Source organism: Triturus cristatus, chromosome 4_1 (assembly GCF_964204655.1).
Source record: "Triturus cristatus chromosome 4_1, aTriCri1.1, whole genome shotgun sequence".
Taxonomy (NCBI): Eukaryota; Metazoa; Chordata; class Amphibia; order Caudata; family Salamandridae; genus Triturus; species Triturus cristatus.
In genome coordinates this window covers 809,922,649-809,947,694 of record NC_140585.1, presented here as the reverse complement: position 1 = coordinate 809,947,694, position 25,046 = coordinate 809,922,649, and the positions used below count along the sequence as shown (strand labels likewise).

General features: G+C 47.6%; 1 protein-coding gene and 1 long non-coding RNA gene across 5 annotated transcripts in view; one reads left to right on the top strand and one right to left on the bottom strand.

The window, feature by feature from the left end:
- LOC146855604 (uncharacterized) overlaps nt 1-8,098 on the bottom strand; it is a 72,088-nt gene extending 63,990 nt beyond the window's left edge. The window contains exon 1 of the long non-coding RNA XR_014981353.1: nt 8,047-8,098. This is a non-coding gene — a long non-coding RNA (uncharacterized LOC146855604). The remainder of the gene's footprint in view (nt 1-8,046) is intronic.
- On the top strand, nt 909-25,046 carry LOC146855603 (uncharacterized). Of its 4 annotated transcripts, none has more exons than XR_014981351.1 (5): nt 909-8,648; nt 15,463-15,559; nt 17,356-17,446; nt 18,411-18,681; nt 23,295-25,046. XR_014981351.1 is itself a non-coding variant. In XM_085653434.1 (5 exons), the coding sequence occupies exons 1-4, from the start codon at nt 8,030-8,032 to the stop codon at nt 18,492-18,494; spliced, it is 978 nt and encodes a 325-aa protein (XP_085509560.1). In that variant the 5' UTR covers nt 909-8,029; the 3' UTR covers nt 18,495-18,681; nt 23,295-25,046. The 4 variants fall into 4 exon arrangements, 1 of the variants encoding a protein (XP_085509560.1); XM_085653434.1 differs by having other exon boundaries at nt 909-8,735; XR_014981349.1 differs by lacking the exon at nt 909-8,648 and adding an exon at nt 9,749-9,853.

Below are 25,046 nucleotides of genomic sequence, written 5' to 3'. Positions count from 1 at the left end.
CTTTGCTCTCCTCTCTCAGCCTCCCTTCAACATCGTGTCTCTTGATCACCTTTCTCCTCTTAACTCATACTGTCTCACGTTTGAAGTCTTCCCATTTTCCCTCCATTGCTATATTTTATCTCCACACTTTCGCTCCGCACTCTCCTATCCACTTATCTCCTTGAAGGGCAGGGTAAAGTGCACTGCAGACCCAAATGTCAACACACACAATACATGTGACAACATAAAAGCAATAATTTAAAAGCATCTATTTCTCCTTCACCTTTGGAACAACAACAGGGTTATTTGGGGGGTGCTGTAGCACCCCACTCACCTCTACTTCCAGCGCATGTGAAAATTCTCTGGACTGCTCACACAGCAAATGCACCCACAAATGTAAAACTCTGCTGCGTTTCATGGATTGTAAGAGCAAATTCAGGCATGACTCACAGTTGCAGAACGTGAGGGGATTTTCAGCTTTATACTATGCGAACTCAGCCCAAATATATTAGAGGGTTTTACATGATCACCAGTTACATTACAAAAGGATATATTCATTTTTTAGAGGCATGTGGAAATAGTGATATGCCCAGAATCACAGAATGTTCAGCAGACGCTGAGACTCTAACCTAGTTCCTCAGTTCCATTAAGCTGCTCAATGCGTGCAAAGCCCAAGGGAAAGTGTTTCATCCCATGGGCTTCACAGTCATACTGAAGTACTACGAAGTTCAGGAGATGGGGGGCCCCGTACCCTGGGCCACACAGTACTGAATAATGACAGTACGGCCCAGGGCAGGGGGCCCCACACGTGGACCTTGAGCCCTGATCCATAGTACCGCTATGGGCACCCCTCAGTCCCCCCTCCCCCAGAATACATACCCAAATAACACACACACAGACTGTTGAGTTGGGTAAAGTTTGCTGCAGGTTTATTACATATTCCAATATGTAATGGGTGGGTTATCTTACGGGCGAACCAAGGGCAGGCAACCAACTGGGCCGCCTGCCCGCCTGATGAGCCGGACAGCGCTGGAGCGAACCCCGCCTTTGCTGCCGTCCAGGTGATTCTTTTCCAGGATCACGTGCCGTTGGTAACTTCTACTCACGCCCCCCCTCTCGGGGCGGAGTGTCGCGTAGCAAATCCCCGGTTGTTCAGGCCCACAACCGCCTGCAGGACTAGCGGGGCGCCGACACGGCTTCCGGGGCCCTCCCGTGAGGATCCTCGGATCTGGCTCAGGCACCCCCTATGGTGCCGCGCAGAGGTACCCTTGGTACCGGCCTGCTTCCAGATCGCCCTGTAACTCCGCCTGCAACGAAAAAAGAAACATTACAACGCTCTGACCCCCCCACCCGACCCCTACGCCGGGTAAGCGGTAGGGAGGGATGCGGCGTCTAGGCGAACAAAGAGGTCGCCAGGAGGGTGGGGGAAGGCTAAATAGCCTCCCCTTCCCCACAGGAGCCTGGAAGTGACGCGCTTGTGCGTCACTTCCGGGCGAGAGAGAGGGGAGGGAGACAACGGCCGGCGTCCCCGCCCCCTGGGAGGGGGGGCGGGGAGGGGTGACCGGTGCCCTGGCGGCACTAGGGCGCCGACCGCCTAGTGGCCCCCTGCGGGGGCCGCGGTCAGCGGCATAGTACCGCCATGGGCACCCCTCAGTCCCCCCTCCCCCAGAATACATACCCAAATAACACACACACAGACTGTTGAGTTGGGTAAAGTGTGCTGCAGGTTTATTACATATTCCAATATGTAATGGGTGGGTTATCTTACGGGAGATCCAAGGGCAGGCAACCAACTGGGCCGCCTGCCCGCCTGATGAGCCGGGCAGCTGGTGCGAACCCCGCCTTTGCTGCCGTCCAGGTGATTCTTTTCCAGGATCACGTGCCGTTTGTAACTTCTACTCACGCCCCCCCTCTCGGGGCGGAGCGTCGCATAGCAAACCCCCGGTTGTTCAGGCCCACAACTGCCCTCAGGACTAGCGGGGCGCCGACACGGCTTCCGTGGCCCTCCCCTGAGGCTCCTCGGATTTGGCTCAGGCACCCCCTATGGTGCCGCGCAGAGGTACCCTTGGTACCAGCCTGCTTCCAGATCGCCCTGTAACTCTGCCACAGCCCTGGAGGTGGCTCACCGTCGCCGCCAGGGCCCCCCACCAAAACCGCTATAGTCTTACCTGCAACCTCTCCTGTCTAGAGCTTCCTGCAACTAGATGGAAGAGAACCATCCCTGCTGGTTATAGATGGCCCCATCTATGTCCCAAAGACCTAGACGCTATCCTGGGTCAGATAGTGTCTGCTGAAACAGACACTATCTGTGGGCCTGTGAAGTTGTGCCAAGAACTATTCACCCCCATGCGGGAATGTTACCCCGCTTCACTAATCTGGGCGGGTGGATGCCGGCACCCAGGCTCACAAAGCCCCATCAATTTGATGGTCTCACCTAGCTGCCGTCCTCTTAGCACCGAGTGTGCCTGAACCTGCGTGCCCATCTCTGGGACAGCAGCCCACTTGCTAGGTGACCACTCCCCCACCCGCCTGCCTGCTTTGGCTATTATGGCGAGAAGGGTTTTACTTAACCTTTGGACTGTCCCCTTTATTTGCTAAAACCTGATGCACAGGAGTGCTCATAGCTGACAGCGCGTGACCATGGGCAAGGGGCCCTCTTGCCCTTGCCCTGCATCCCTTATTCCTTATGGGAATTATGCCCCTTCAGATCCCTCTGTGGTGAAACCCCCTAGGCATCCCAGCTTCAGGAATCTGTCTGGTTTAAGCAGTGCGCACTGTCTGCGGTATGGTTCAAGCATTAAGGATTGACTAGGTCCTACTTCACCCCTCCTAGCATGCTCCCAGGTAGGAGGGTGGCAGGGGGGGTGCCCCCCACCAACCCGGAGCATCCCCAGTGGTGCCAAATTCCTGCTCCGTTGAAGTTGAGTTTTAGTTACACCCTGGGCGTGCCAAATGTTCCATTGACATAATGTCCCCTTGTGTTTGACCCGCTGATACCCCAGTTATTGGGACGGCCGCACAATATGTTGGCTGACCGCATCCCCTAAGCGAGGTAAAAGTAACCGTATCCCAGGTTCCCAGTTTCCTGCAGCTGCCGTACATGACCAGTGGCTCCGCTGGGATATACTACCAACCGCAATGGTCCTCCAGACATTAAGAAATGCCCCATTCTCACCTGGGCCTACCTCTGAATGATAGTGATTTCACACAGCTGTAAGGCCAGTGACCCGCCTATTAAACCTATTTACTTGTTTTTGCTACTCGGCCCCCTTATGGTTGGAGCTCTGTGTTTGCGCAGCACGCGTGCTCCCAGGGCACGGTGTTGCTGGAGAGCAGGTGTCTGTTACCCACTCGCTGATACTTTATCTGTTGCTAACTGCCCTACTGCTGGATGCTTCCCAAGAACTGTAGACTTCGTGGTCCCACCTAGATTGATCCCATCGCTTGGGGGAAACCCAGTAGTGGACAGGACCTTCATGGTACCTCCACCCCAGCGTAGACTATCGACATTTTAGGGACGCCGGAGCAGGAGATGCCCCCTCAAGTCTCAGGTTCTAACCCATAGAAGGATAACCCTGGTGGCAGACAAGTCTGTGGGAACCAGCAGGAACCTTCGGTGCAAATACTGGCCCTATCCTGAATGTTGAGAATGGTGAATGGTCAATAATGCCCTGTCGCCATAAGGCTTTACGTGGTGTTTACCAAACTTGTTGAACCACCGCACACTTGTTATATGACAACTATACCACCCACATGCCGCCCTGGCTAAAGCGCGGGTGGGTAGGTCTTCATTGAAGCAACCCGAAACCTGCCTTTGGTTGCAGGGGAATGCCCTCCCAGTTTACATCTGGACCTGTTTCTACATGGTGCCAGCAGCTGTTCCTCATAAAGGCCTAACCCTTGGTTTTGGTGCCAAGCTCAGTGTGCTGCCGGCTGGTATTATGCGGCTTCTCACATGGCCTCCAAATGTATATTACAAGATCACACTACACCCACAACACCCCAGTGCCGATGGCTCAACAAGGCTTGTTAGTTGTAGAAGATGACCGAAGCCATAATTCTGGCTTCGCTGCGTAGCATTTCCAAATTGCTTCCATTCTGAAATGGTGGGACTGTCACCTTTCCGTGTTGAATAAGCCTTAGGTGTCTCCCTTCAGTGAATAGCAAGCTCACCCATGGCTTGTGCAGCGGGCACTGCGTCGCCATGCGACCGACGTTATACTAAATAACGTGGCATGTGGGTAGTCCCATGCTAATGTTCTCTGCCTGACACCCCACAGAGCGCTGTGCTTACAGCCTACACTGTGCAATGTTGTGCCGTCTAAAATTCCAGGCCGCATCCTAGACAGAAGTTATTCACGCAGTTCCCACTGCTCCTCACCGCGAGACCCCTCTTCGCATGCAGTGATACTTGGATTCCCAGTTAATCTGGTGTTCGGTCGATTCTGCTTACACTACCAAGTGTGGGAATGGTGGCCCTCTAATGATAATGAGGCTGTAGGCAAAATTTTGCCCGTGCATGGACCGTCTGCACGGCAAACCCCCGAAAACCCACACAACTGAAGAGGAGGTGTACCTCTCTGGAGGCCCCTCTTGTTCCCACTGACCTGCACGGATGCTGGGGCGGGGGTTCTGGGAAACAATGACCAACTGAATGATCACTTGCGACCCGATCGGGTTGACAGCCCCGACAGAACTGGTATTGAACAATTGAAACCCACATGGTCCATGATTTGACTCGGGCGCCATGAGGCGGTCTTGAATAAGGACCGGTGGACAGCAAGTAATCGGATTAACAATGAACTATTGGTGGGTTGGAGACAGAGGTACCCTCCAAAACACTGAAATAACAACGGTGAGAATAGTTCTATGAAGAAAAGCATTGAATGAATCGCTCCTCAAAGTCAAGGGACAAATACCCTGTCCGGTTACCACCAAGGCAGACGTACCGAAAAGCCAACTGTAGGCAGAGTGACACACAATCTCCGACCTAGAGCTATTCACGGCAAAATGTACCTAGAGAACCTAATTGCGCAAAACTAGAAATTGGCATACGCGCGTGCTTCCTGCCGCAAGGCAGTTCTACGGAACACCTGACAATTGTGCGACTACATGCCAGGACTCGTGCAGGCATACTTGCGCCTGTTCCAAGCCCTCCAAACCATACGAATGGCTTGTTCAGCTGGCAACAGTGATTTTAATCCCAAATGCATTGGTCCATGCCTGTTGGGTCATCTGTACAATATCCAGGCAGCACCAACTTGTGGCAGACTGTCCCCAGCGCCAGTTTGCAATTCGCTCGCGTGCGGCGCACCCGCAACCACTTGCTCAAATTCCACCGGTAAACTTTGTGCTGTGATTTTGGCCTTAGTGGGCGCTATGTAGTGACCACTTAGTCTTCTGCCGCTATGTCAATGCATCCCTGTATTCAATACGATTGGGGCACTAAGCTACACCCATCTTTTGGCTTAATCAATGCTTCCATTTGCATTGGATAATACACCTCCATTCTATTTCGGTTGCGTTGCCCTCCAAGAGCTAGCCACCCACCTGGGTGGCTAGGTTTCAGGTAGCTATGTGTGATTTTTACCATATCTGTGCAACTATGAGTGACAGTTAAAGGCCTATGACTGGCACTTTCTTGCGAGCAAAACCAAACCACGCAGATGCAGCAGGCCTATTGATATCAGTAATTACACAAACATACCCGTGTACGGTAGTCTCTGGGCCATACAATTCGTAGCTCTGACTAGTTGGACAATGGTGACCGTTACTGATAGGCCTGGCTAGCTGTAGCCCCACGGCTGTAAATTGCTCCTTTACGTGTCAATCCCATCTTAACACCGTGCTCAGATCAAGGCCCACATAAGCATGTTGGAGGGGCAGAGTTGCGGATTTATAGCAAACCTCTTTAAGACTATAGGCAGCGTTCCATGTTTAACTGTTTCCTAACATAGCCCAATGACCGTTCTACGTTAGGACTATCGCCACTCTGGTCCGCCCTGCCCAAGGACTAATGCACTTGGGAGTGCGAGGCCTTAAGCAATGGGGGTTTGGATGTCAAGAAAACAACAACAATAACAGCCTACCCATGCACATTTCAGCAAAAGGTTAGGGCAGCGGGACCTGTGATGCGATCTGCCGGTATAGTTCGAATTCTCTCGATGGTTCCAACAGTTAACCCCATAATTGGAAAGAACTCCCACTTGACATGTGTGAAGGCATCTGCGAAGCATGGTTCATGTCGTAGCTGCTCAAACACGTGCAGTAAACTGCGCTGACATCGATACTGTGGGACTGTTGTTAAATAGCCATGCTCATCTATGGATTAATATTAGTCAAACAGTGCAGCACACGACAATGGAAATTAATTCCATCATATCTCCTCCATTTACCACTTCTTTCAGGCTAGTGATGGTACAACATAGCCACAGTGCCAACCGGTGGCGTACCATTTGCAACATGGGCAAGCCTAGAACTAGTGACTGTCTTATGTACTAGAAGCAACACATTCTAGATTAGACATTCAGTCAGCAAGGCGCGCGGCCTCGACCCGAAGGTATTGGAACGCTGTACATGAGTACCGCATTTACATTACATATTCAGGCACAGGGGGAGATTAAGTGATTTGCCCAGAATCACAGGACGCGACCTCGAGGCTCGAACCCTGGTTTCCTGCACCAAAGTGAGCAGCTGCACATTGAGCACCGTGTTTACATTACCTCTTCCGGCACGGGGAGCTTAAGTGATTTGCCAATGATCACAGGACGCGACCTCGAGGCTCGAAACCTGGTTTCCTGCACCTGAGTAGACGGCTGCACGTGAGTACCGTATTTATATTGCATATGCAGGCACGGGAAGATAAGTGATTTCCCCCGGGATCACAGGATGCGACCTCGAGGCCCTAACCCTGGTTTCCTGCACTAAAGTCGGCGGCTCCACATGAGGACAGTATTTACATTACATATTCAGGCACGGGGCGATTAAGAGATTTTCCCAAACCCACAGGACGCGACCTCGAGGCTCTAACCCTGGTTTCCTGCACCAAAGTCGCGCTTGCTAGGCAAAGATGTGGCATCGGCACTAGATCTCCACAATGCCAGCCGAGGAGGACACGACCGAAAACCAATTGCCACACTGGTTCATGCCATCCTCTCTCCCTCGCTCTGACCCGTGCACCCATGCTGTACGGAAATGGGGGGGGGGGGAGAATAATTGGGCCCAACGCCTTCCACCTCGTGAATGGAGGAGGCGAAGGCCAGCTCCGAACCAGTTCAGCTGGTTATACAGCCTGGACGGCTGGCACTCTGCCAGCCTTTTACCTTCCCAACAGCTCCTATGTGAGATGTACCGAGTGCACTGGCGAAGAAGTGAAGGCTGGCCACCGGCCTACCCCTGCTAAAGATATAACCCCGGGCTTACCTTCGCCCCCCCCCCCGCCAGGCGTTCCCTCCCAAAGGAAATAAACACCCGCATCGGGAACCTCGCTATGAACAAGGAGCCCCGCCGCACGGGTAGCGCCGCACCGGGCTCTCAGCATGGCAGCTGAGGCCGGCTCTCATGTGCGGTTCATCGCCTAGCAGTCAGGCCCGCTCCGTGGTGCATCGCCTCTGGAGCTTCCAGTGCCCGATTATGGAAGAGTGGTGAGAGGAGCCCCCCACCGCGCAGCCCCGGTAATGCCCCACCGGCGGGGGCCCACGAATGTAAGGGACTGGCAGATTACAGTTTGTAATCTCCCTCCGCCACTCGCACAGAGACGCTGCGATCGCCGCACGGCAGTCAGCACAATGCCGTAACTCACCGCGAGGGAGGAGCAGGGAGGTGATGGGGGCTCACGATGTCCGGGGGGGGGTGGTATGGAGCACTCCCAGTATTAGAGCACGCCGAAGGTGCCGGGACTGGCCTCCGTCCTCACGGTGCGGCCACAGCACCGGCCGGAAGGCAGCACTAATCCCAACAATGCGGCCGGCTGGGTGGGCGTCCCAATGCTCACAACTCACCCGAGCCCCCCGTGCAGACTACCCAAACAGCCAACCAATAGCTCCCCGCCATGTCCCAATCACTCACCCGAGGGTTCCGGACACTCTCGCACCACACACCATGCCGCGTGCGGTGCCGCTCCACCCCCCAAAAAGACCAGGCCGCACGTCCCCTAGTTAATCGATGGTGCCTACGATGGAGAAGGCCGTGGGTGGGGAGGAGAGATGCGCATGGAGCCACCCATGGCGATTCACCGTCGAATCCTGCGCTGTGGTGCACAGCACCCCGCTTGGTGCCCGCCCGAACGAGAAGCACAGCAGGCCACCCAGGGAGGTCCAAGCAACTGGCCTTCCCTGAGCGACGGGGGCAAGGGCTCTCAGGCAGCAGGCCCCGGCCCCCTGACTGGGACCCCGCTCCAGGACCGTGCCACTACGCCCCTGGCAAACGGCTGATCTGCCGAAGTGTGTCCTGTGTGGGGGGAGGACCCGTGACCCTGGCACCACTGGGATCACGCTCCCGCCAACTGAGCCAACTGACCAGTCATGTGCAAACACTCGGAGACCACAACCAACACTGCAACCTCGGCACCCGGCCCCAAAATTACAAATCTCCTCTCCCGCCCTGCACGAAGATCCTCTCCGGAGAAGAAGTGATAATCCCGAGGATTGGCGCGCGCCCAGTAAAACACCGTATGTACATACACGTTGAGGCACTGGGAGATGAAGTGATTAGCCCGCATCACAGAATGCGGACCAGACATCGAGGCATGCACCCTGGTAACTTGCACCAAAGGCGACAGCGCAGTCGACGGAGCACGTCCTCACCTGCATTAACAGGCTCCACCATTCTGCTGCCGAAAGCTCAGGAGCACTGCCTAGAGTACTGCCGCCCTTAGACACATGCTACAACCTGGCCTCTGCTGCGTGACCCAATTTGTTGATCCCCATAGTACCAACTTTGGAACCACAGCCGGGATCTGACCTGTGCCAAACAGGGGCCCTACAGTCGATCCCTTAGCCCCCTGAGCTACTGGTACCGACCCGCGTTGCACCGGGCGAGGGGGGGTGGATACGATGTCGGCCGACGGCCTCAGGCATGCTGAGCACCCCCTCGCACCACATGAGTCTGGAGCCCGGCCACAAAGGCCGCCTGGGGCACGCTCGAGGCCAGCCCCTCCCTGCACCGTCGCATTCCGCGGCCCGTATACCAACTATGGCCCTCCTCGCGCCGCCTGACCATCACGCTCGATGCTCGCACCTCCCCCCGCCCCTGGGAGGGGGGGCGGGGAGGGGTGACCAGTGCCCCGGCAGCACTAGGGCGTCGACCGCCTAGTGTCGCTCTGCGGGGGCCGCAGTCAGCGGCATTGCTGCAAGGCACAGGAGAGGGGCTCTCCTGCCCTGGGTCTCACAGCACTGAATAGGCCAAGAGAAGGGGGCCCCACACTTGGGCCCTGTCCAGTGCTTCGAATTCCAGGGAAGTGGTGACTACCTCCCCTGAACTTAGACGAAGTGTGGTGCTTTGCCTATAAACATTGCCCAGCTCACCCATTAACGTTCAGCTGATCCTGAAAACAAAAGGGCCATTTGTTGCTAAGAAACGGCAAATGGCACCTTTTCAACAGAGCACAGCCCTGCCCCGCCCTTGACCTGCTCACACAAACACAATTGCCTTTGCTGCTGTCCCAAGACCCCGCCCATTCTTTCCATCCCCCCCCCACGCCCGTAATCCCAGGAATGACACCACACCTTTAGAACTGCTGAGGTTAAGGCACCTCGTTTGCACAATGTAAAATTGCAGTGATGGGAGGGGAGTGGGGGGCGCCGGAGGAGCAGGCGGCCTGCCACCTGACTATAATGCAGCCTTTCATATGGAAGCGGGGCCCCATGTTTTTGAGGTGAGTGTGGGGCCCTGGGAAGCTGCCCACACTGCCCATGCCTAGCGCCGGCCCTGGGGGGGGGGAGGCTTACAAGTGGTGTACCCTCAGAGCGCTGGCGGGCCACACCCCTCCTCAACGCCAGGATGTTAACATCTAACAATTCCGCGAAAGGTAGTCTGGTGCTTTACCTTAACTACTAACCTGCAGAAAGGAGATGCGGGCTAATAACAGCTATGCACTTGACCACAACTCCGGGTGATTTCGAGCCAATCCCTTAAGAGCATTAGCCTAATGGGTCACCCAAGAAACAACAGGAATCTTTGGGGAGAATTGCGTTGAAATAGATCACGCCAGTGTGTTTCTATTACCTATCACACTCACTTCACGTGTCACTACGGCACTGAGAAAGCAGACGTTTTTAGGTCTCGCCTAGCGTTGCTATGCGCCGGCGAGATTTAATGCAGATGAGGACTTTTAGAAAAGGGCTTGAAGCCCCGCCCCTCATTTCAATTTGCTGGCGTCACCGTTTATGCTAAACGGTGGGCAGCCATTGGATATGAGCTATCTATGTTGCCTCCCTTTGGCTTTTTGTGCCGGCACACTTGGACTGGCTCGCCTGCTTTCCTTCTGTCATAAGCGATTTCTTATCTTTATGGGGCCATGTGTTTTAACACATGGCCCCATAAAGACGAGATCCTCTTTCACTTTTGGGACTGCGCCGCGCTTGTGTTTTTAGAGCTGTCCTGCCCTGCTAGTTATCAGGGGCCCATGCTCTGTTTTCAGAAGGGCGGGGTGAATACTGCTGTATCGTTACTAATCAAAGTACAAGCACCACGATCGAATTATAGTGAAATTGCTGACCCCCATCTTTCAATGGGTTTTCATAAACTGCAAAATATGGGAGCCCACTCTCATATGAGAGTTTCAAATCCCGTTTAGGGGCGAAGACACCCGGCAGACTCCGAAAAGCCCCACCTACCCCTCTATCGCCACTGTCCGCCATACCGGCCCTTCACAAATGCAGCGGAGGCAGGCTGCATTTACTAGAGTCCTCAATATCTGTAAAGTAGTCATTGTATTGTATTTGCATTTATACAGCGCTTACTACCTCGGACAGGGCGTTGAAGCGCTTCTTCGGCGAGTCACACTGGCCGAAGCTGCAATGTTTCCTTTTCATTGACAGTTACTGAAGCAATGTGTTCGTGGGCTTCAACGGATGACGTCGGAAATGCTGACGAGCCGAATCACGGCCTCTGAATAGGTTTCAAAAGAGGAGGCAGGCCGCCTGTTTTTGGGCAACACTTGCATTTTCCTGGAACAAACTAACTTTCCATTAGATGCTCCTAAGTAAACAAGCATTTGCAATGCAATAGGTCTCTAATTTATGCGGGTTTAAGCTATTGACATTTTAAATAACAATGCCTTTTTATTTTTGTTTTCGTTTTTAAAACATAAATAAAGGCATTGCCATTTACAATGCCAATAGCTCAAACTCGCATAAATGCGAGACCGATTGCATTGCAAATGCTTGTTTAATTGTGTAATTAGGGCAGTTTTCTCTAGGTTGCAATTTACAGATGAACTCAAATTAATTTTGTGAGCAGAGAAAAGTACTGCGAAAGAGCAGAAGATGCTGATTGCAATTAACACTCTTACCTTGGCTGTCATTTACCTTGTTTTATTATGTACAGCGGATAAGCCAGAAAGAGATCAGTCTATTAAGAATAATCCTTAGAAACGCATAGCTTGCTATTTGAAAACATAATTGGTGGTCGTTCGACCGATCTAGCCGATGAGCAATCGCTAAGCTAGTGATTCTTTTTAATGTTATTATGTGACTAGGATCAATATACATTTGACCTTTAAACCACCTACTATGCAAGTTTTGGAGGTCAGCCAGACGGGCAGCATGCAGGTGGTTTCCCTGGTGCCCACTGAAACAAATGCTATCTCAAAATAAAAGTGGAGGTGTTTCACCAGCGCTGGGGACCGATTGCGACAACCGGATTTCCTTTTTGCGATAAGTATGGGCCATTGCCCCTTAGCAAACAACTAACGCAGCCAGTTCTGGTGACTTAGTGGGATAAAGCTCCCACTATAGGACCCGCGCTTGACCTCATGGCCACCCGTTTCAATGCATGGTGGATTTTGTTCAGCTTCTCATCCTTCAGCGGGCGATGAAAAATGAGTGGCATTGAGTTGGGTAGCAATAAATATGATATTTCAACACCAGGATACCCTTTATGGTGATCGTGCACTTTACGTGTACACAGGTTATGCCAGTGTAGGTCATGGGTAGCAACAGCTATGGAAAAAGTATCTAGGTGTGTGGTAATGGGCACATTATTAGGGAGTCATAAGTCTCTTGCCCAATTGCATTTTTAAACCCAAACTAATGAGGTGAGGTTGCCATTCACTAGTGCGGGGGAATAAGTATTTTGTCATTTGCCTTAGCCATTATAAACACAACTAGGTTCGCGTAAAGTTTTACTTTTAGGGAATTATACCTTTTCAACCAGTGGTCAGATCTAATAGAATTTTTAGAACGGGTTTCAGAGAACTCAAAGTGTTATATAGTTTGGCAATACTCCGTGCTAGCAGTGACTGTGCGGCTAGTGGCATATGTTCTCACTAGCCTCCGTAATCTTCGTTGCCCTGCAACTGGCGAACGCAATTGACTTGTCTCAGAGGGTAGTGTCTAGACTTTTATCTAGCTGAGATGCTCTTAATCCGGGGTTACCTTCCAGAATTATGGGCCATCTAAGTTAAGCCTCTATCGCGTCTTGGCTTTTGGAGGTCCCAACTCAAAACTCTTGGGGAATGTGCAGCATTTCATATGGTCAGAAAGCTGCACCTGTATTTGCCGGGGCAGATTAGGGCAGTGCCCTCGCCAGTGGGGGAGAATCTCGGCAAGCAATGCAGGCAGGCTTCACTTCATGGATGAGGCTGCAGTACAGTTATTAGTGCCAAGGTAGTTTGATTTCACATAACTCAGCAAAGCTGGAGTGCAACGTTTCTCAAGCATTTACGCAAAATGTTACTGCAACCCTGTTGGGGTACCCGGGGCACCGAATCAACTTGTGGTCCAGCTAAATCTGGGGTTAATTGAATTATACAGGGTGGTCAATCTGGGGTTCAGGACGGCGGGGTAGATGAATCCCGCTATTCGTATACTTTCCCAAGGTTGCTCAATTGTCCCGGTCGATCATTCAGGTCAGGTCTGGGGCGGAAGGGAGGAGCCACCAGGCTAGGGCTGTCACTCTTGATTGAGGGTGCCACTGAGGCAGCAATGATGGGCTAGCTGTGCCAGAGGAGCAAAGGCCTGGTGTGTGGAATCTGACAACGACAGATAATATGTGAGCTTAATCCCATTATTAGGTTTGCCTCTCACTCCTTTCTCTCTTTTATATCCTCCGGTCGGGGTTATAGAGGCCCGCCCATTCGCATTGGGCGCAAGCTAAGCACATGGAGGGAGGAAGATGGGTGTATGGGGTGCCCGAGGGAGGCATCCTAGTGGGAAGGCGGGCCCCCTACACAAGCACTCGCGGTATGGTTGGTGTGTTGGGTCCTCACGAAAGGAGGAGCCCACCCATGTCCAAGAGGGTACTGGACTAGGGGTTTCTGAGAGGAAGAGTCCTGAATTAGTCATATTCTCACTCTGGAATTGTTAGCAAGGGATCCACAGGAACAATGGAAGGGTGCAGGGGGAGGGAAAGTTCCGCTTTCAGTAGGCATTTTGGGCCAACCCCCCACAAGCGCAGTGGCGCAAGAAACGTGGCATGAAAGCAATATTCCTGGGAGATAATATTGAGGGTGCAGGGGGGCCGGGGGAGATAACCTTCTGGTGAACTGGGCCCCCTGCGCAAGTCACTCTGCTAGGAGGGTGGGTTCACAGCATCCCATGCTTGCAGTGGTGGGGGGCAATTTGGTCTGGGCCTTGAACACTTCTGTAAGAGACCTAATAAGAAGATAGATAAGTTGGTTAGGTCCCCATAATTCCATGCCATTTCGCATGGATTCATTCAGGGGGGAATGTTTTTTCTTAAAGGATGGCCTATGGATAGTTGGTCATTCACATGTGAGCGGACTGAGACAATTTCTCTTTACAGGCAACTATGCACACCAGGCACGGCTATGAAAAGATTTTGCTATGTGTTATTGATGGTGTCATTTATATTTGGTTTGGTTGGTAGTCTCCATCATCGGACCTCCTCACAGCCTAGGTACCCGCCGGGGGACAGCAGGAGGTGGAAGTATGGATAGTGGGTCACTCATGTGAGCAGGTTGAAACAATCTTTTCGCTTCAGGCAACTATGCCTACCCGGCGCGGCAGATCGATAAGCTTTCCAGTCTCCCAAACTGCACACGATTGCGCATGGCTGCATCCGGGGGTAGCGGTTGTTTGCTGCAGGATGGGGTTCACTTTTCCAAACTGGGCAATGTTTTTTCCTGAAAAATGTGATAGCCTGGAGATTAGGGGCAGCAAACGGGGCATGACCTTCATTTCAGCAGCAGATGGGGGGGCCAGATAGTCGGTCAAATATACTGGCCTGTGGCAGTAAGGTCATGATTGCTAGGTCAAATTTTTCATCTCTTAGTAGGCATCCCATTGTTTAAAGGGGACGCTTGGGGGGGGCAGTGGTCCCTCATCACACTCCAGGGGTGCTTACGGCCGGTAGGCTGAAGGGTGCGGGCGGTAGGAAGGTCCGCTTCCGGCAGGCCCCTTTGGGCCAACCCCTGCGGAGGCGCATTGGCGCCAACGTGGCATAACATCAGTCCCTGGGAGGTACTATGGAAGGGTGTAGGGGGTGCTTGCAGAAAGGATTCTGATGGGCAAATGGGCCTCCTGCGCAAGGTAACTCCATTAAAGGGGACCTGGCAAGTAGTTGGGAACAGTCATGACCTTGCACATAGGCTCATTCAGGATACGCAGAAAACAAAGTGTACATATTCCAGTTTTAGGTTAGGTAGGGCTATGTATTAGACTCATGTTAAGGTTAGCCATAAAAGATGTGTATTTGAAATGTTATTGAATATGTTTGGGTTTTCTGCGTATAAAAATTGTTATGAATTTGTAATTATGATTTATTATTTTTAATAAAAATACGGCCAGGGCTATCCGACCCCTAATCCAAGTTCTGTGTTGGATGAGTTATTATCGATGCCTCTGGAGTAAAGGGGGGAGGAGGGGTTGCAAACAACCATCCCGGGACCCTGTCTGGAGGTGAGTGTTGAGGGGTCACAAGTCAACCCTAGGGAGGGAACTCTGCAATGCCAGGCCATATTCATTCAAGGGCACCACCAATGCCCCTCCCGAGCAATCAGTCAGCTCTGTGCCTCGAAGCAGGGACAAGGAAGCCCCTCCTGGCAATCTAGTTAATTTGTTCTCAAGTCACCTCAAACTAGCAAGGGAAGTTGTCAGTCAGTACCCTAACCCTGGAATTCAAAGGAATTTTCAGTTTGCTTCTGGTGTGGAACCCTGGTGCTTGGTCAGAAAATCTTGGCAGACTGACTGATAGCTTCTATTCCATCTTTATACTCATGTTGCAGACTGTTCGTGTGTAATTCAGCATTTCAGATATGTAACTAATTTTGGGCATTTCTCATCTGTTGCTATTTCCATGCAGACTGGTCAAGCTGCGGTCTTTGTCATAAGTGTCAGCCGGAAGGTTGGGGTGAGCTGGGAGTCTCATCTCAGTTGCCGCCCAAAACAAGAGCACAAAGGCAAGTGAGGCTGTCCCACTTAATTACCTGTTAACCTGAGGCGAAAGTTGGGGGGTTGTTGCCTCTCTCACAAACAGTGGCCTGGAATGGGAGATTCCTCCGGTAAAAATGTCTGATGCAGGCATCCAGTTATATAACAATAGTTTATTGAAGAGCATAGCTGCTGCTACAAAAGGGCCCAGGTAGCAGCTGGTACCTGCCACTTGGATCACATCATAACAATAGGACAGTCCAAGAAAGAATGTACAATCAAGAGGTTGACTGAAAGTTGATATATCATCAGCCTAAAGGAACTGACATAAAACATGCAGAAAAATAAAATGCAGATGCCGTAAACCTCTAACTTCAAAGGTCCCCCTCTCGCTTTCCTTAACACTCCTCTGTCTGACGCACTAGAAAGGATCCCTGGAATGTACTAATGTTCTGTAGGGAAGCCCTGCAATTCACATCTGCTGTCTAGTGTGCACCCTCCATTCCTCCATTTTACACACCACTATAGAATAGCCAGTACAAAATGAATTACAACATGTCTACCCCCACATGTGTCATATGCTGTCTACGTGATCCTCCACACACACACAACAACCCAGGTCTTCAGAGGCATCAGGTCTGCCATTTGCTGTGTTGTGTTGCTGTGTGAGCCAGGAAATTTGGCACAAACACTTGAAAATATACATTTGATAGGCAAACTACTGTGATTGTTATAGACCTGAACTTGGACATGCGGCGGCGGGAGAAAGTCAATGCGTCTTCAATCAAAAACACCAACAACATATAGAATGCCTCACAAAGTATAGAAGTCTGATTTGACGTTGTTCAGGGTAGCATTTTCTGTAGGAAGTTGAATGTAGTTATTGACCCTTTACAGCATAACATCCAAAACTTGTTTAGCAAATTGGAAAATGCAGTTTAAGTCCGGGAAGCAATTCACATTCCAGTTGTTGAAATACATCTTTAATTGCCACCGTGTAATTTAAATTTAGTGATCATATGCCGTTCTAGCATGGTTTCAAGACGAGGAAGAATTTGTACACCGTTTCTCTCCTTTTTGTAGGTCTCACTTGAAGTTGTCTAAGAACATAGCTATAAAAAACAATTACATTGATAAAAACAAATCTATATTTGAATTTATTATAAAACACCATTAATCATAAACCACATTGCTGTATAAAAGATATACATACATCACATCATTTTCACAAACATTGAGAGATATTGGAATGTTACCAACTCTGTCCTACTATAGACAAACCTATACACAATCACATTAATCCAAAATGTATTTTTCTCCTGATACAGTTTTACATAATGCTGTGCGTATATAACAGACAATATAGTAAACTATCTACTTTGCAATGCAACTATTTCAGAATAATGAAAAGACATGTATTATACGTACAAAAACAGTATTTTAAGCATTTATCAATATTAATATAATAGGCCTACACTACACCATGTGCAGGATTTGTTATTTATTTTTATAGTTTATTTGTACATGAATAACCAGTATTCTGATGCACATATCTATCTATCCTGTCTGTCATATTGTCAGGCATAAAAAGTTAATGACCAGTCAGTAACTTCACATCCTGGAGGATGCCAGAAGCGTCATTAATTGAAAAGGGACTATGTATACCAATGTGTTGTGATTTTTTAGTCCTCCATTCATGTGTTTATACATGGTCGTTGATGTAACTGTCACATACGCCTACACAGTCTTAGCAGCCAATATAGTACTTGCCTCCTAGAGTTCAAAGCTACACCACCTTCTCTCACACTGCTGCTTCTTTTTTCAGGGCCCCCAACTTCACAGAAGAAGAACTGCAAATTGTTGACGAGAGGGCCCTGAAGAACTATTTACATTTATATGGTCCACATGAATCTCAGGTAAGCTGCAAGTTCGAACTGAGAGTTATGATTAAACTTTCGGAGCATATTTTTTAAATGACTCAACATTAACTATATTGTCTTGGGATAAATCGAAATACAATCTGAAAAACCTAAATTTAGAGCAATTACGCCATAATTTCTGTTGGTCAGACATTGATTTAAAAAAAAAAAAAAATGCTTGGGCCGGGAATTTAAAAAAAAAGTTTGTTGCTGCATATTTGCTATATGTGTATTTTGTAGAAATGTTATTATTAAATAGTATGTATTTTTGATAACCAAACCAAAAGGTTACAAAATACGCGTGAAACATATCCATTAAAAAACAATGTTTTAACAAAATAAGTATTTACTTAATTATAGTTCAACAAATGAAGAACATTTATGCATGTAGCTAAAAATGTTTTAAACCAAATGATGGTCATTTAAAAAAATTATATGATATACTTATTGCATGTCTAATAATGTTTGCATGTGTTTAGGTTTCTGAAATTAAGTACAAATTAACAATATAAATTATAGATGAATAGCATGCATCATGTTTACTGACTGTAAACCTTTTTTAATATGGATTAAAAAATAATATAATGTTAAAATAAGTTAATGGCTCAATTATTGTGCATTCGGGCATCTGTGAACTAATTAATACTCTGCCTAATATGATTATTATTTGGAAAAATATATACTGCTAGAACAACACCTGTTGTGACATATATATTGCAAATCTAACATTAAAATATAATGTTGTGTTTGTAAAACTTATTTGTAATATTGATTGGTTAGATGCCAACAAATAACCAAATAGTATGGGATCAATATATTTTGATTTTTAGACAAAAGATATGCCTACAATTCAACGTAACTGTTTAATCATACACTTTTCTATCCATGCTAGCAGACTAACATACTAATAAAAGAATATAATTAACTAATTAGCGTTAAAAATATTTTTGGGAACTTTCAGTTTTTCCTATTAGGTCACCTCACATCAGAAGAAGAAGACCTAGCAGGATATTACCAGAGAAGTCGGACAGCTGGGAGTCTATAGGTGTAGCAGCCTGCATTGCGGGAACTGATGGGAGGCCCATTCATCGCTGGACCAGACTAACAGCTCTATAGAAGCTTGGAAGGTCCTACCTGAAAATCCTCACTGACCCCCTTGACGCTGCATGTTTTGGCAGTGGGTTACCCTGATATAGTGAAGGACCAGATAGCAATGGAGCGGAATCAAGGCTGTAAGTGATGAATTGGAGTGTTTCATTGTGTCAAGTAACCAACATTATTTTAAGAGGATTGTGGTATTATTTTAGAGGAACTGTGACATCAAAAACATGTCTAGTCTTCCTTTTGTAGCCAATAAGAATTTGACCAATGTCTCTTAAATAACCACAAATGTTGTTTAATAGATGTGGCTATGTTGGACATTCAAGTATTTTCTTCCTAATGTATGTTCTAACAACAAATATAGGTATTATCACTGCCACTGACATTTAGTCACTACTATAGCTCTTATACATTCTCAAAAACAAATGGAATATGTTGAAGTACATATTCAAAAGTGTAGCTTAAATCTGTACATAGGTTTTGGGGTTCAAACGAATTGGTACATTGGGCGCTTATCTGAGAACACTAATAATGGAGTGAGAATTAGGATTTTTATAGTGTTATTGCTGTTATTTACTTAGCTTTGTTATAAGTGTGTATCTAACAAAAGAGGTTCTGCGCAGATCAATTCTAAATAATCATTTTACAATGATGAAATAATTCAATTCAAATGCAAGTTCACCATTGTGAGGTAAGTATGGAGTGTTTTGAAGACTATTGCAATTATAAATGGAATTTGAATTTTAACTAGAAAAGGATTAATGCTTACCTGATGATTAATTGAAATGTAGATTTGAATTTGAATTTGTGTACCTTGCACCTCATACGAAGCCCGTGCTTTGCGGACACTGTTTTATTTGCACTTGCACTTTCCTCTCCTCTCCTCCCCTTCCGGGGGGAGAAAAGGCCCGTCTTTGAGCCGCCATTTTGGGGCAGTTGTGGTCTAGTGGTTGGCAGGCTCGAGTACTTAATGAGCCTGCCAACACGGACGCGCAGCGGACTCAGAAAAGGTTGGACAGAATACCTCTACCCCGTTTTTAATCGCTTATATTTTAAACTCACTCGCCTCAGATGTACTATTTGTAGACAATGCCTGTCTTCGTGTACAGCTCTTAAACGGCAGAATTTGAATTTTAACTGGAAAAGGATTAATGCTTATCTGATGATTAATTGAAATGTAGATTTGAATTTGAGGAGAAAAGGCCCGTCTTAGAGCTGTCATTTTGGGGCAGTTGGGGTCTAGTGGTTGGCAGACTTGAGTACTTAATGAGCCTGCCAACACGGATGCGCGCTGCGGGTGCACCGCCGGTGCGCCAAAGGCGCGCCAAAAGCAACCCTGCCTGCGCCCGTCCTGACCGCGGCCAGCGCCAGCCATGCCGTCCAAAAGCTCCCAGGTATTGTGTACTCACCAAGTCTGCTAAAACGTTGTGACACAGGGAAATATTGTGACTGCAAATTATCTCCAGTAAATGCAGAACTGTGTTTACCTTCACAGATACCTGCCCCAAAGTTAAAGATATGAAAGCCTTAACATTCAACAGCTCTCAACCCAAAGGGGGGTTAATTAATGCACGCTCACTCTGTAAACGCTGTCATGATATCAGAGAGTTGATTACCGAGCTACAGCTTGATTTCTTATTCATCACTGAAACCTGGCTCAAGGAATGGTGTAACCCAGACATTGCTGCAGCACTCCCCCCCTAACTATACCATTTGCAGGAAAGACAGAGAGGAAACTAGCGGAGGGGGGCTGGCCATCATTTTTCGTGACTCCTTACAGTGCACAAATGTTGACCTCGACTCATTAAAGGGAGCAGAAAGCCCAGGCTTCTGCTTCACACTCAATGCCTCCAAAGTTATCCCCCTCAGCATTAAAATGCCAGTTGCTAAACACCTTACTAAGCAAATACTCTTTCCTCACCCAAGGCGCAAGTTGGGCCCAATTGGTTACTAGTCCAAAGCTGTTTACTCTTGCCTATGCTTCCACACCTACTCTAACTGGTGATGCTCTGAAAGATACGCAACTCTTCCATAATTGGATAACCTAAATAATTGATGAGTTAGCCCCACTTGAACAACCTAATAACAAGCCTAAAGCCAAACCCCACCAAGTCCCTTGGTACGCGCCCACTTTAGCTCAATTACATCTCCGTAAACAACTGGAACGCAAGTGGAGAAGAGCTTATGACTCAGCAGGAACAAAACTCTTTTAAATCAAGCAGGAACAAAAATACCACACACAGATTAAATCAGCAAAAAAAGAGTACTATTCCAACAAAATCCACACCATGATCAGAAAACTAAGTTATCTATTATAAAGTCCTTCCCCGACCCTAAAACGCTGAGTATGGAAATCCCCCCCATCACAGACCTATGTGACCAGATTTTGGTCTTCTTCGAGGAAAAAATCCATAATATACAAAAAGATTTTATTACAATGCCCTTGCAGAACTTGAGCTTAGAGCTTGACCTTGCGCACACTGGTCCTTCATTCCAGGCCTTTGTAATAGTTTCATTTGAGCAGACACGTGAGGCAATTGCTGGCTGCAAATCGGGCTCCCCTATCGATGCCTGTCCACCCAAGGTCCTGCATGAAATTATAAACATCGTTAATCCGGTGATTAACCAGACAGTCAACTCCTCGTTAGCTACAGGCACAGTCCCAGATGAATAGAAACTGGCCATAGTTAAACCATTGAAAAAAAACCTAAATAGCGACTCCTCAATTCTCTCAAACCTCCGACTAATATCGCTGCTGTCCACACTGGGTAAAATTACAGAAAGATTGGTTAATAGAGAACTATAGAACTTTCTTGAAACTTTCTTCACGTCAATCAGGCTTCCGCCCTAAGCACTCAACGGAATCTACGCTATTGGAAATAGTTGATACATTAAAATCCACTGCAGATAAAGGCAGTAAGGCGGTTTTGATTTCGCTCGATTTGTCGGCCGCATTTGACATCATCTCTCATGACAGCCTCCTCGCGCGGTTCAAGAATAGCGGCATCTCAAACACAGCATTGGCCTGGTTTAGATCCTTCCTTACTAATCGTAGACAATCAGTGGCCCCAGGAACGTTCCTCTCCTCCGAATGTCCTCTTACATCAGGCGTACCACAGGGCTCCTCTCTCAGCCCTTTGTTATTCAACATATACATGGTCCCTCTCATCTCTTTTATATCCTCTTTTGATATCGAAATAACATCATACGCTGATAATATGCAATTGATCTTATCCCTGGACAAAGATTCCACTAAGGCAGAATCTAACTTTAATCTATGCCTAACTGAGGTCATCCAGTGGATGAAGCTTCACCATCTCAGGTGTAATATAGATAAAACGGAGATCCTCCTGATAGGAAAGGACAATCCCTTTAAGCCAAATGTGTGGTGGTCGTAAGACGCAGCAGCACCCCCAAATACTACGGAAGTGGCAAAAAACTTGGGAGTGAAATTTGACACTTCACTCTCCTTCCGACCACATGCCCTGACGGTGGCAGGGACTTGTTTTAACGTAATCAAAAACACTTAAAAAATTATTTGACTTTATTCTTCTTCCTGCGAGATAGACAGTTGCAGTAGCACTTATCCTGTCACGACTAGACTATTGTAACAGCCTACCAGCAGGAGCAAATAAACAAGTACTTAAGAGACTACAAGTGGTATAGCATGCGGCTGCTTGCCTAGTTCTAAAACTACCACGTAGATCTTCCACCTCGGTGGCCCTTAAAACCCTCAACGGCTACCTTTGCATAAGTGAATCTTATTCAAGGTACTTCTAATCACCTTTAGAGCATCCTTGAATCTAGGACCAACGTATCTGTCGGCCAGATTCACCCCTACAACACTGCCAGGACACTCAGATCCTCATCAGCAAAATTCCTTAAGCTCCAAGACTTTAGGTGAAAAACTAAAGGAGGAAAAACTGTAGCTGCATTAGGAGCCAACACCTGGAATCTTATGCCGATGCACCTAAGGTTGATCAAAACAGAAACCCATTTCAGAAAGGCCCTAAAGACCTGGATCTTTGGATCCTCAGATGAATTTTGCTTATCACTCATATTGTGCCCTTCTTGGTCCACCTTGACTTCTTCCCGCACAGCGCCAGGTTGCTCCTTTCAGTGTGACAGTTGCGCTTTACAAATACCTATTCAAATTCAAATAAACCAGGTATATCTTATCCTTTTTGGGCTCAGGAAAGCCTATGTTCCTTCTATTGATGATAATATTGTCACAATTTGTATTACGATAGAGAAAAAAACTTGATTTTGCTGGTGTCCTGTTTAATATACAACTTATTTCGCAGATTTGTTCTGACGAAACAAAGGGAAATTACTGTGCAGCTTGTTTGCACATTAATTTAATGGAGGCTGTTAAACCTATTTCTAACAAAACGTGACAGTAAAGACTTTAAAAACATAATGTTCCAGTACTAATGACTCAAAATAAAGACTCCTGTGACAGAAATTTCACAAGCTATATGGACCAATAATCAGATTTGTATAGTGTTCCGAAATCTTTGTAGAAATGAAACTATCAAAGCTATAGATCACCAAAGATGTGAACATTTTGTCCCATAAACAGTTTAGAACTATGACTTATATTTAGAGACATATAACTATCAAAATTTGTGTGGGTTGCAAAAATAGGTAATTCTCGTATCATGTTGGTATCAAAAGATAGGCAATAATAAATTATCTTGTTATATGTTTAACAAAATATAACCTATCCTATCTGTTTTCTTAGCTACTTCAGGATCAGGCGAAGGAGACGGTGGCCAAACTTCTGGGGAAGATGCAAATAGCCGCTGGGAATCTGAAGTTACCATCTCAGATCCTGAAGGACCCAGCTGCACAGAGGGTGAGGGTGCTGGCCAGGAGGCCACCACTGCCAATCACTTAGAGGCCTCCAACAGTGACCATCCCCCTGTGTTGGCAGAGCAAGACTTAATAGTGCAATGAACTGCTGCTGGGCCTGTCACCACCAGCTCCGCCCTCAGTCCTTTATCCCCATAGATACACCACACCCAGTCGCAGATGAACTGGGATCTCCTTTGACCCAGGCACCTCTCACCTGCAGTCATTCATGCAGCACTGGAGTCAAAATAGCCATTTACATTTTTAAGAAGTCTCTCTGTTGGTCTGACTGCAGTGCTGACTTCCATTCACGGTGTTGGTGATCAGCTAATGAAAGTTATAATTATCCTAGATGGCATTGACACTGCCATGTCTGCTCTACAGAGAAGCTTATATCCTGCAAGTGCCTCTCTTGAAACCACTGCAACTCCAATATGGACACCCACTCCATAATCTTACCTACCCACAACTCCTGCACCCATTTAAACACCTACCACCTCCCAACAACCTGACTCCATATAATATAGATCTACACTTACTAAAACACAAGCAACAACAGATGTGACACCTATCACAATCCACACACTCTCTGCTCCAAAAACAAAATTAAAAAAACACAGACACACTTATTACATACATGCAAACACCCACAACAACATCCATAACAACATCAACCAATTCAAACACATATCACTACATGTTCCACATCTCCTCATCACTTCCCAGATCCTAAACCTATCTTTCCCTCTAAATTCAAATCCTACCCATCTTACTCCTATACTCCCATCCCCACCCAGATCCCAAAACTACCCTTCCATCTAAATCCAGATCCCACCCTTCTTCATTCCACACCCGTTGACCCTCTCCTGTCTTTAAAATTACCCTTACATCTAAACCCACTGTCCTTTATGCTTCCACATATACCCCCAAACCCGCCCATTTCTAAATTTATCCTAACGCCTAAACTCACCCCTCACACACACTAAACAGACACAAAACACTCAGAAAGGCATGCACCCAAACATACAGCCAAGTCACCAGAACAGCATACACACAAGCTCACATCCAAAACATCTTTTGCACATACAATCACAGAAATGGCACCAGAAACACCCACAAATACACTTAGACACAAACATATACTCAACTGCACACATAAACAACAACCCCCCCACACACAAACACACACTTCCATATGTATCAAAAGACCTACAAAAACAATCAGCTAGAGGAGGACACATGCAAACAAAAACTAACACACATCAGAAGCCAAACAATTACAAACACATCCAGACACTCAAACAGCACACACAATGCAAATGCAAACACACATAGACACAACCACAACTATCCTTCCTAGTCACACCCAGGATGACCCTACTCCCACCCCCTCAAGAAATTCTGCCTCTCCCCCAAATCATAATAAATAAGGTGCCTGCAGAGCATCTGCTCCTAACCAAAAACCTTGCATTGAAGAGAGTAACGCTTGTAGTAAATGGGAGGCAAGCTAATAGGACCCCTGAAGTGTTTTCCATTGTACATAGCGTATATATTTCGTAAATGTAAATATGTTGCTATGTCCTGTATGTTTCATTTATATATATCATTTTTTACAACATTATTTTTCTGTATATAAAACGTT

Coding starts and splice junctions, on each gene's coding strand:
- LOC146855603 (XM_085653434.1), top strand. CDS start 8,030: ATGTCCCAATCACTCACCCGAGGGTTCCGGACACTCTCGCACCACACA. Junction 8,736..15,462: donor ACATCGAGGCATGCACCCTG/GTAACTTGCACC, acceptor ATTTCCATGCAG/ACTGGTCAAGCTGCGGTCTT. Junction 17,447..18,410: donor ATGGTCCACATGAATCTCAG/GTAAGCTGCAAG, acceptor GGGAACTTTCAG/TTTTTCCTATTAGGTCACCT.